The following is a 13,150-nucleotide window of genomic DNA, read 5'->3' on the forward strand; positions in this document are numbered from 1 at the left end:
GTTGAGTTATTAAATTGGTGCTTACTTTTATATGTTGGAGATTTCCATGAAATGTTGAAATGAAAAGTTATGAGTGATTAAATAGGCTTTTTTTTTATTAAAAAAGGATCGGCTACAAAACTGTTAAAAAAAAGATCATCTGTAAAACTGACAATGTTGATCTATTTTTGTATTTTAAAAAATTACAAAATTCTATGTTTTAAAAATCTACCTCAGGTAAAAATCCAAATTATAAAACCAAAAATCTAAAAGTGAAAAATATTTTTGGATGCATTTGTAAGAATTTTTGAAATCGGAAGCATTAGACTGTAAGCTATTTAGTCAAAAGTATCTTTGTCCTGCTTAATTCCCAGACATTTGTATTTCTCTTTCAGAGCGAGAAGAATTTTTTTAATACTTCTTAACTTATTCAATTTCTTAACATGATATCATATTTTCATTTCTTGTCAAATTTGGTTATATATAAAAAAAAAAAATTTCTACTTAAAAACATTTTTTTCTCTTTGAAAGCAGATCAAATACATTACATAATATATAAACGGAAAGAAAATAATTTCTTATACATCATGAAGATAAAAAGAGAAATCATTTCTGGAGATAATGGCAAACGAAACTTTGTTATCAGAATAAATCGTATGGCATGTATATTATATGAGAAACACAGAAATAAACGTTTTGCATTGTAAAGTTCTATAACTGTTATAAAGATCCTTTGTTGTTGTTGTTTCTTATGGCACTTGCCACAGACAAGTCCGCTGTTACGAAGACAGCGATTTAAACCGGAGGGGGAGCGTCTCTTGATTTTATAGTAGCGCCAACTAGGGCGAAGAGTACGACTTTGCTACTCACGCATCACTCATTCGCTTGCACAACCCCTTTTTACAGGAGGGCACATCTCACAGATAGAAAAACGGAAAAACTACCATGCCCAAACCGGGACTCGAACCCAGGACGCCCAGATCACGGGGAAGACGCGCTACCCCTATGTCAGGACGCCGGCGTTATAAAGATCCTTTATCAAAATTCAAGTTCCTTCCTTGTCAAAACATTTTATTTATAAAACTATCTGCCTTTGGCTGGAATTATTAATTGCTTCAAATATCTTCAAATATCAACCTCAAAAGATTTCTTCTCGGCAAGGTATTTTTCAATTTTAATATTCACGTGATTCATTATTTCGTTACTCAAACAGCTCTATTCATAGTGATATACAACTTTCCATTCATTTTACCTGAATTTGAAATTATGAAAGGGAATCCAGTAACGTGCTTGCTGAATCGAAGCATGTTCGCAAAGAATATAAAGACAGAAAGAAAGTAGTTTTCATCATTGAAATTTTCGATGTATTGTAGAATTTACTTCAAGATACATGTAACATATCAGAATTGTTCAATAACAATTTCTCCGATTTAATCAAAAAAATCAACGCGCTTCATTAAGAAAGTAAAACGCCAAACTAAAAGAGAAAATACAAAAACTACAAATGCTTTTTTAATTCAAGTTAAACCTCAGTTATAATTCCGGTAGTATTCAAAAATTTTATTAAATTTACATAAAGCTATTCAATATGGAAAAATAAGTCGAGACTGATCATCAACAATGAAAGAAGAAAAGAAAAAAAAAGATGAAGTATTAATAGAAAACAATTTGGGTTTCATCCACAGACATGAAAACGTTGTTCTAAAATATACTAAAAAATATTTTTTTAAATTTATTAAATCCAAACTACAAAAATTTAAAACATCTAAATGGTATCATTGAAAGGACTTTTCCAATTTCAAAAAAAAAAAAAGTTGTAAAAGTCATTTTTGTATAGAAATATTCGAAAGTTATATCTAAAAAAAAAAAAAAAAAAAAAAAAAAAAATCACACCTAATTTTTAGTTAAATAAAATTTTAAACAATCGATCAGAGATGAGCATTCCTGACCTCCAAAGTGTATATATGTTCAAATTTGCAACTCCAGGTCAAACTATCTAGTATGTTTAGAGCATCAATGTATGCACAAACAGACAGACATACTCATATTCTCCTTTATTATTAGTAGAAATAAAAATGCAACTATTATTCCACAAAAGACACTTTTAGAAAGAAGCTAACAGGAATAAAAATATATGCAAGCAATTTTATTTATAACAAGGATATCAAACGAGTGTTAAAATTACCGCATTTCCAAAAGTATATAAATGAAATAATTTTCTTCCAAACTTAAACAAATTACCTTTTGATTTTCAGTGTACTTTAACACGATTTTCGGTTGAATGCGCAAAATTACTAACAGAAGTTTCTTCATCTATCAAAAACCATTCGTTCAATACGTAGAAATCTATCCCTTTATTTAATCAATCCACATAATGCATTCGAGGACATGAAAAAGGCACCATGAAGACATCATCATGACATAACATCATGAAGAAATTAAATTACGTTAGAAGAAATTAAAATTATGAAGAAATAAAATACGTTTTTTTAAATTTCTCTTTCCTAGGGTTATATTACATCAATGCAAAAATACAATTCAAATTTCTTTAAGACATAAATTATTTTATATGAAATTCATACTAAAATTAATGCTCTTTTTGGTACTTAGATTTGATATATTTTCTTCTTTAAAATTGGAATTTCAAAATATCAAAGATCCAATTTTTAATTTATTTTGGAATATAGAGAAGCATATAAAACTTAAATCATTGGTCTTGCATTGAATATTTAATTAAATAAAAGATGTACGCGAAATGCTGAACAGATTGCAAAATGATGTAAACCAAAAATTATGAGGTACAGAAACAAAATGTTTTTTTATTAATACGGTGCTTTAAGACAGTAAATTACTGCAATTCATCTTCTCACATATGAAAAAAAAAAAATCTTTGAAACATTTTTGAAAATCGCGTGATATGATTGCGAAGGGAAATTATCTCATTAAATCATCATCAAGTCATATTTAGCGTCATCTATTGGATTCGGTGAAATAGCAATACATTGAAATAAAACTTTATAACATTTGCTAGTAATAAGTAGCATCGAAGAAACGCCATTACTCGTTTAGATAATTTTGTAATGTGTCCAAGAATTCTCAGGTTGATGATTCTCATTCTTCAAAAATCAGCTGAAAGGACATTTCATAAACCAAAAACATCTGCGCAAATGATTTTTTTTTCAAACTTGCTTCCGTCATGTGGAATAAGCAGTAGTAATCACATATCTGGGCACACTTAGCAATGGTTGCTATTAAACCAAGTTTTTTCACATTAGATTTGAGCATTATCTTAAATTAGAAAGAAAAAGAAAATCTGATAATTACAGTTACTTGTTCTAAATGTGAAATGTGCTCATTGATTGTTTTTTTTTTTGGGGGGGGGGGCAAACGCATATTAATTTAAAACACAAAAGTGAATTATTAAAACAAAGAGCTGAGATGAGCAATGAGAGGAAATGGAGCAAAATGCTATGAGAAGTTTAATATCATTCATAAAATCAAAGTATGAAAGCAGAAGAACAGGCTGCTACCATTCTCAAACTAGTATAATCCTTTCCGAAATATGTTTCTATTGAGAAAGGGTATTCAGGACATTCTACTTGCAGTATGTTGGATATAGAGTAATGTGCCACATCCTGAACAATTCGGGAATTGGAATGAAGTTTTTGCGTAAAACATGAATGGCATAGATGAAATCTTGTCAACCTAATATTCAGCAGGCAATTGTGAGAGTCATCACACGAAATGCAATTTATGTAACAGTGAGTCTCATGTACAGTCACGAAAAAAAGACGAAATAAAAAAGGGAGGGACGTCATTCACTGAAAAAAAAAGAAAAGATTCTGGCATCATTCATCGTACAATCTTGAAAAAGGTGTCTTTCTACAAATTCTATGAATTCGTAAAGATTTTATAATTAAAAGTTTCCTAAGAGGTAACCTATATATTGAAGGTATCCAAAAAGTATGTTTACACTTTCAAAAATTAATTACAAATAAAAAAAATATTCACTTACAGCAAACTCATAAAAAAATATCAAAGGGGTTTTTTTTTTTGCACTGTTTTATTGCATGATTTCAATGTGCGCTATACATTGAGTCTATGCTAAATTTCCAGCCACGTTCTATGAAGCACTGCAGGATCAACACTCTGAATGGTCGCAGTAATTCGATTTTCAGCTCATCAGTGTCACGAATTCCCATATTCTCATTAGAAATTCAAAGGTGTTATGTTTTAGGTGTGGTGTTTATGTTGGGTGTTTTCACCTAAAAACCTTTCTTAGTTCCAAATTCCAGTATGGTGGTGACCCTTCCTGCTGGAAAATATTTTATTGTAAGTCCTCTGCTCGAAGAAATACGAACATTTCAAGCATATCAAAGTAATTGTCAGAGCGGTCTATTACTTTTGGAAAAGAAAAAAGGTCCAACAATTGGAGCGTACAGTAACCGCACTATACGTTTATTTTAGGGCTATCTCTTGTTTTTTCCAGCACGACACGAGTGTTTTCCAATCCCCATAGTCGCGTATTGTGTCGGTTAATAATATACGATACATGAAACGTTGTCTCATCTGAAAATATTACACGTTGTTACAAAAAAAAAAATGGGGGTTGACCAAAATCTTCTGCATTTCTTCTAAAAGGTCGATGTCAATAGGTTTTAAGTCGTGCAACATTTGAAGTTTCCACTTATAAAACCGTCATCTTTTACGCACTTCATCATTCATAGTCGATCTCGGCATCTGGAAGCGCATCGAGCTACGAAAAGCATTCTTCAAAAAGTGTAATTCATCGCAGTTTCTGCTGGGGTGGCCGGATTTTGTTTTTGACAATACGCTAGCTGACGTCATAAATTTTTCATGACGTCATGACTTCGATCGTACATATTCCAAAATTTGCGCTGTACCTATGTTGCAAATAAAATTCGATAAACCAAAACAAAAATTGTGTTCGTTCTTGAGGTGAAGTTATTTTGGAACGTTAATGTTGCAAAATGCTATACAAGGAAACTCATTCAAACAGTTTGTGGTATGAAAAACTGGTTTAAAAAAGTTCAGCTTCATTCTTCATAAAGAAAAAGAAAAAACGACATAATAATGTAATAACAAGTAAATTAGTTTTAATAAATCCTGAATTCAAAATCTATTTTTCTTCAAAAGTTAATTTTGTATAAAATTTGAGTAACTTTTTGTTCTTATTTTAAAAGTATCATTGGCAGATTTAATTTAAATATGCACTAGCATTTTAACAGTGGATATGTTATATAATTAATCATTCAATTTACTATTTCAAAACTCGAAAAGAAACGAAAAATAGTAATTCCAAAATGAGTAAAACAAACATTATGGAGGGTAAATTTATTTACTGACGATGATGTAATACATCAAAAATTTTAAAAAAGGTCTTGATCATGATCAAATAAAAGAAAAATAAGCCATTATATATCATCATTAATATAAACTCAATGAAGAAATAACCAACACTGAAATACAACGCTATATTTCTGAATATTAAAATTCGGGCTAATTATCTTATATTTCTAATTATTCTATCAATAGTTTGACATATTATAAAATTCGAAATGAAATAAAAAAAATTTAAATAAAATATGAAAAATTAAAATGAAGAAAAATATATATAAAAAAAAGATTATATAAAAAACAAGGAGTGAAAAATTATCACTAAAATACCTTTGCAATAAAAACAGAAAAATAATTTCGCAAAAAAATGTAAGTAAATTGAATGCAGGAACTTTTAAATCAATTCAAAATACTGAGTATTTGAAAAAAAACAACAAGAATATGAATAAAAAAGGGAAGGAAAAAACTCTTTTAAACTGAATGAAAAGTTTAAAAAAGCACAACATATAATCCAATCACATAAAGTGAAATAAGTTGGAATAATAAAATATCCATCAAAAATATTTTTATCCTAAATAAAAAATAAAATAATGTAAGTAAAAATAAATTTTGAAGTTGGAAAAGAGCATTTTTTTAAAGATATAACACAAGGAAAATCATACATTTTTAGAAATATAAAAGCGCATACTACAGAAAAGCATGCGGATTAAAAAGAAAAGAAGACAACACATATTTTCCACCGATATACAAAACAATGCCTTGAAATCCAAAACAATGTTCGCGAAACATTGCCAGGACTGATTCTCAATAGTCATCAAATTCGATCATTATCGAAATCTCGAAATTACTCAAGATTCGATGACTATCGAAAATACAACATATACCGAAAATTCGATAAGTATCGGGAATCCGATGTTTATTGAAAATACGATAAGTATCGGCAATTTGATATATATCGAAAATTCGATAAGTACAAGAAATTCGATCAAGACATTCAATCAACTAGTTTTGAAAGGAATTGGAATTTAAGAGTCTTAATGGTCATCTTTTAGGAGGTGTTGTTTCTTTTCCGTTGTCCATTCTTGAGTTCTTTAAGGTGGAGGAGACGACATTTTCCATTCACAAAAGGGGATTTACACATTCATTTCGCATGTGTTATCATTTATGTAAAAAACACCTGTTATGATAAGTGCATAATATATGTCAGATATGTAGAAAGCATTTATGAAGCAGATAATTAAGTTTAAGTAATTTTGTCTTGCATTAAAGAGGCTGATACTAACCTCTCTTATATGTATTATTGTAGGAAGATCTTAAAGACTTCTGATGCTTATGCATTCCCCCCCCCCTCCAAATTACTTGAAATCGCATATAGCTTCATAATTATACTAATTTTTTAACTTAAATGTGCAACTGAAAATTTCAATTACAAGATGCTGCTTTCACATTTGTTTATATTTGGAACATAGAATTTAAAAGCTGTTATACTAATTTTGAGCAAAACATTTTTTTTTCTTGTGGAATAATTGTTCTACATATCTTGGCTATATTTAGTTATTAAAAGTGTATTATCTTATAAGATATAATACTTGTATTCTTTATTAAAATAAGTTGCATTTAATTAGAATAAATATATATATAAAGTTGAAATCTCCAAGCCCTTGGCTGTCTAGTACATTACACAGAGTTCAAAAAATGTCAATTTTGGCAGTAAAAATGTGTTTACAAAATTATTGTAATAAATTGTAATGAACTTTAAAAATCATTAGATCAAAACTTTTCAAAAACAGGACTTTCGTTTAAATCAAATTTATAGAAAATTAAGTTTTTTTGATATACAATGCATATAGGTTAGTACATTTTTGAAATACATTACAAGATTTAGACTTTTAAAAATCTGTATAGAAAGAATTTTAAAAATAATGATGCTTGAGAAATGATGGCAAAGTCCCAATTAAACATATTTTTTCTGAATTTCAATTTTAAATATATTTTTAATGAAATAATAATTAATATCTTAATGTTTTAACTGGGCCGTAATTTCTTAATTGGATAAACGCTGTAAGTTTTTTCAATTAAATAGTTTTTAGCATCTGTTTCTGAACAAATACATTTGGCATTCGATTATTTGTATAATTTTTTAATTTAATTCATAAAGTTATTAAAAATTATTACAGCTCATCATTAATTCTGGAAGATATGCATGTTTAGAATGAATAAAGTATGAAAATATTCTTGAATTGTAAATATAAATGAAAATAAAAGATACATAATTCTTCTATAATATTTAAATATGAATTTGTTAGTGCTGCAGTGAAGCCGATCTCTCCAGGCGTGTGCTTACCTTTGAGCATGCGCAAGCAACTCTTTCGCTAGGAAAAAGCGAAAGTATAACAGAATTTCCTCTATCTCTTTTTTTAATGCGAGTATGCTTGAGTGCGAGCTGCAAATAAAATTGTGAACTTAATTTGAATGAACCCTTTTTCATATTCATTTCTGAAAATGAATATTTAGTGATTAAACAAAGAACAGTCAACAACTTTCTGATAACCGCAATCATTTTTCCATAATGGAATCATTCAGTTAGGGAACAGAAAACAGTTTATTCCAAAATGTCATGCTTAAAACAAGTATTTTTTTATATAGAATATGATAGTATTTATAGAAATATTAACAAAAATTATGTATGAAAGTGATAAAGAATGAACAAAGTAAACACTAACCAATAACCAAATCTAAACTGAAAACGCAAATTAATTGTGAATATCGATTTATTGTGTCATGATTCATCGTGAACCATTATCCATGATCATATCATTTTTCGAAAACAGGCATTAAAAATCGACTTTTCAAAAAGATCGATCTTTTTTTTCCGATAAATCGAAATTCGGCACAGCCCTAGGTGCCTACTTATTAAATAAGAAAGAACTGAAAATTAATAAGAAAAGTTTGAAACTGGAAGTATTGCAATATTTAGAGATTTATTTTATTTCTTAATTTTTTACTTTTGAAAGGAATGATCAGGGAATCAATAATAGAATTTTATAATATAATTTATATTCTTCGTATAATTTGTATTGACAGAATTAGCGTTTGATAACAGAAAATTAACAGAAAACAGCAGACTTGAGAAAATAATTTTTCACTTCCATCAAAAGTTATTTAAATTGTTTTGTTTATACTACAACAAAAGCAAATATATAATGGGCATGATCAAAATGATGCATATATTACTAAAAAAGAGAAGTGATCATTCCAATATTACTAAAAAATTGCAGATGAGCTTTTGCTTTAATCAATATCAATTACAAAGTAAAACAAAAACTAAATTTAAATAACTGAATTTTATTCGCTTCATATTTATAGTACATTTTAATAAAACTACAAAATCAAATTGATCATGAACGGAGCAACAGTACAAGTGATAATCATAAAATATAAACTATAATAATTAAAATAAGGAAAGCATTGGAAATAAATATTTTGTATGAAACATTACATAAAATATTAAATGGGTATTAAAGAGATATTAAATATAATTTTATAAAAAGAAATGAAATATTAATTGAGCAAAATGTAACAACTGATTCAACTCAGCCATATTCACTTCTTCCAGACATTTCCATTTTTGAAATTTTCGATAACTGAAATGAAATATTTTTCTTCAAAATTGTAAATAGTTCACACTTTATAAAACACCACATCACTGGATTCTCAAGAAGAGCTGGAAACAGCCAGTTTCTTTAAATGGTCCATAAACACTTGAAGACTCACATCATCAGTAAGAACAGGAGCACCAGCACCCTCCTATAGACAGAGGAAATACTTAATTGATATCTTAATTGATCATATCTTAATCTTAATTAATCATTTGAAAATATTGACATGTCATATAATATCTGAACCTTTACAAAAATTAGCAGACTTCAAATCTCATCAAAATGACCTTATTATCAAGTTTATAATGTGCACATTTTTTTATGAATCTGACTTCCAAATATCACCAAGTGAAAAATGAGAAGCACAAATTTTACAACAAAAAGACGTACTATAACATCTAACATGTTTTCTTAAAAGGTTTGTTAATTTTTCCTATTCTTTTCAATTCTTGTCTTTTATTCTTAAGGACAAATAATACCGTAGATATCAGTCCCATTATGACTTAGCCATAAAACAACAAAACTATTTTTTATAGCTAGAAAATCTTTTTCTGATTATAACATTTGACCAATTATCATGCACTGATAAAATGTGTTAAGACTGGGATAGTTAGAAATTAAAAATATATATAAAAATAATTTCACATATTTTTTGTCAACTCCGAAGGGAATAGGAGATCAAAATGTTAAAACTGATTTATTTTTTTAAAATTACTTTTAAGAAGCACTTTATTCCTTCAGAAATAGTAATTATAACCTAAATTGAACAGAAATAAGTTATGAAATTTACGATCCATTTTTATATTTCCTCTACTTATCCTACATTAATTTGCAACTTTCCAATGGAATAGTAAATTGAAGAAAAGGCCACCAGTTACCCTAACTTCTAACTAATACCTACAAATATACATATTTATAATGAAAGCATGAAAAACATTTATATAGTAAAATTATTAAAATCTTGACCGTACAAGTCATTTTTAGCTTCATATCACCAAAATAAAGGATCTGTTGTACATTTTCATCAATTACAAATGTATGAAAACCATACCATCACCTGCAGAGAAGGAAAAACAGAAGCTTTTGTTTTTTCCAAAGTTGTTCTATCAAAAGCTAAATCACACATATTTTTGTTCACAGAAACAAAAAATGCTTAAGTAATTTGTTAGATAGCTGGAAGAATAAAAGATGCTTTGTCTTGGCTAATAAATGATATTTCACTCTGGAATACAGTTGCATTTGGAGCAGCCATTAAAAGAGAATTTCACTGATAAACAGTGTCACTCAAATGATCAATTAGAATTGCATTATTTTCATATTACTTCTGTTTCTCCAACTCTGTACCATCACCGACACCAGATAAAAGGAAACAAATACCATTGCACTGGATGGAGCCTGAGGCAGGTACGCAAGAGTGGAAAAGAAAATTTTATATGCTTTAGTGAACAGACAAATAAATACAGTACAAATATATAAGCATAATAATATAAAATAAATCAAACAAAAGGCTTCATTTAACATTCTTTAAAGACAATTTATGCTTCACTCATTGTTTGCTGTCAATAAAATAAAGCTAAGGATAGCCACATGTCTCTTTTTCAGAAGGTCATAATTATGTAGAATCATTTAATGAAGAATTCACATAACAAACAGTACCCGACTGAGTGCAATTTACTATACAAAAATGAAAATTCCAATCCATTACAAAACAAACTACTCAAAATAATTTTGAAAAAAATCAATTTTTTTCTGTATTTCTGTAAAACAGTAATACCACAAAATTTGCAATTTGGAATTTAATTTCTCTCTACATTCAATTTTGTAACAAAATCTTGTTTGCAAATTAAATTTCCAGAATTTTTATAAAAAAAGTGAAAAAGTAAATTGTGAAATATAAAGCTTACAAATAGTAATTAAATGGAATATTACAAATAATAAATTTAAACAATACTTGATTTTAACTCAAATAAGTTTGATTGCATAGCTTCATGGTTAATTGAAAGTACAAAATCAAGCTCAAACTCTCAAAACACTACAAAAAAAATCCTAAAATTGTGGGAACTCAAGGCAATTGTCTAGTTTGCCTATTTAATAAGCTGGCGGCTATGGTGATTAATTACCTTTTTATGATAATTTCTTTTATGATAGCAGATATCTACTTAATAAACAATTCCAGGATGAAAAAAATTTGTCATCAGAAGTATGTTAAAGTATTTTTAAAACAAACTATAAATTTTTTGAAAACTGTGTTTCACAAAATTTGTTAAAAAAGGATTTGAAACTTTATTATATACACAATTCTACAATCAATGCTAGCATTTTCAATCTCTAAAATTGCCTTAGTTTTCCAAAAACTAAATGGAATTAACCATTTCAAAATTAGGATGAAAATTTTTCAAATATTTAAAATAACAATATACAGGGAATCTGTGAATAGGATTTTTAAAAAATGCATACAGTACAAATAAAAACTTAATATGAAATTTTTTTAAAAAAAACTGTTTTAACAAGGTCTAGTATATTTTGTTTTATGCTTTCTAGCTATATTTATTTATTTTTATTTTTCCTTTCTATTCAATATTTAAAGACTTGAATAACAATAAAACGATAATGCTGGGTGAATGTTGGCTAACCAGTTTCATTCTAAATTCTACTTAAAAATAGATCCCCGGTTGCCACTGAAATGTGGGGGGAAAAAATCTCTGTGTTTTCTCGTACATATATTTAAGATATCAGGAAATGCAAAAATAGCATTCATATCCTTATTATAATGCAATATGGTTTTAAAGAGTGGAAACAGCAAGGAATGCAACAATTTAACATTATTTAAAATAACAGCATATCAAAAGAATTTTAATATTTATATGCAAAAAAAAAAAATTCTCCTTATTTATTATCTAGAATTTAGCAATATAAAATTTACATATTAAAGGAGGAGGGATATATTAACTCTCATTCTCTTTAATTGTAAATCACACAAAATTAAGAACTCATGTGAAATAAAACCCAAAATATTTATGTTATCATAATACAAATCATTTAATGATTACTTAAAAGAAAAATTACAAAGCAAAATTACCTTTTATTTATTCATTCATTTTTGCCAATTTCATGTATTTTGGCATCAATTTCTGCAGATTTTTCATCTATCTTTTTCCATGGAGCTAATCCTTAACAAATAAGGTACGACATTTTTGCACGACCTAACATACTTTGTCCCCCCCTTCTATTTCACTTTCAGTGAACATATGTGAAAATATTTCCGATATATCACTGTATACATTAAAGGACGAATGTGACACAACAAGTTATAATGCCCATAAAAATTCAGTTTTAATTTATTGCTGTTGAACTAAAAAGTTCAAAATCGGTTTATTTTTGGACACTAAATCCGACGTTTTTGGACTTGACATATCTTCTCATTCATTCCTTTTAGATACAAAAATCTAATATTAATTCTGACTTTTTGAATTGAAATGCAATTTTGTTTCTCTTTTTGACATGTCTAATAAGTGCCTGTTTTCCCATATTACTTAGGTTTATTATTTTTTTACAAAGCAAGCAGTACACAACAAATAGGTTTTGCAGGACTTCTTGAACCCGGAAAATCAAGATTGATTTTTATCTGCCCAATTCGTATTAAATACGGATTTTGAGCAGTTCATTGTTAAAAGAAATTCTCTAATCTACTATGAATAAGCTCACAATTTCTCAAATGATCAACAAACCATTCAATAAACTCATGTGTGAGTGACTAAATACCACCGCGCTGCAGCCGCAGAATGAGTGTTGCTATTCCTGCCACAGAAATATTTAATTCTTTTCGAGAGTTACAGAAGTTTTGAGTATGTTCATTAGCTGCAATTTTGGAATTTTATGGAAAAAGAACAACTGTCTCACAAATCAAAACTAGACTGATCTATAAAGAATAAAGGGGGAGAGTAGAAAAGGTGCGATTACACAATCGCGAATGGTATTGTTTCGTTTTTGTAAGTGATGACAATTATCTTTTATCTTTGTAACCTTTAAAGATTTGCATTTTTAGATGGGAAAAAAATAACTAAAAAGAACTTAAAATTCCCTGTTTTTATGAAAATTTTCAAATTTCTCTGCATTTTCATGTTTTTTTTTTTTTTTAAAGTCAATTTTAGGTT

The 13,150-nt window shown here is 28.0% G+C and overlaps 1 protein-coding gene across 2 annotated transcripts in view; it reads right to left on the reverse strand.

Annotated features, from left to right (window-relative positions):
- Positions 1 to 8,662: 8,662 nt before the first annotated feature.
- LOC129980508 (protein transport protein Sec23A-like) overlaps positions 8,663 to 13,150 on the reverse strand; it is a 42,538-nt gene continuing 38,050 nt past the window's right edge. The window contains exons 20-21 of one of the 2 annotated variants that reach the window (XM_056090838.1): positions 10,374 to 10,391; positions 8,663 to 9,144 (exon numbers count right to left, since the gene is read on the reverse strand). In XM_056090838.1, coding sequence (XP_055946813.1) covers positions 9,052 to 9,144; positions 10,374 to 10,391 — 111 coding nt within the window. In that variant the 3' untranslated portion in view covers positions 8,663 to 9,051. The remainder of the gene's footprint in view (positions 9,145 to 10,373; positions 10,392 to 13,150) is intronic. The other variant, XM_056090839.1, reaches the window with a different exon arrangement.

This window comes from Argiope bruennichi, chromosome 8, assembly GCF_947563725.1.
Source record: "Argiope bruennichi chromosome 8, qqArgBrue1.1, whole genome shotgun sequence".
NCBI lineage: Eukaryota > Metazoa > Arthropoda > Arachnida > Araneae > Araneidae > Argiope > Argiope bruennichi.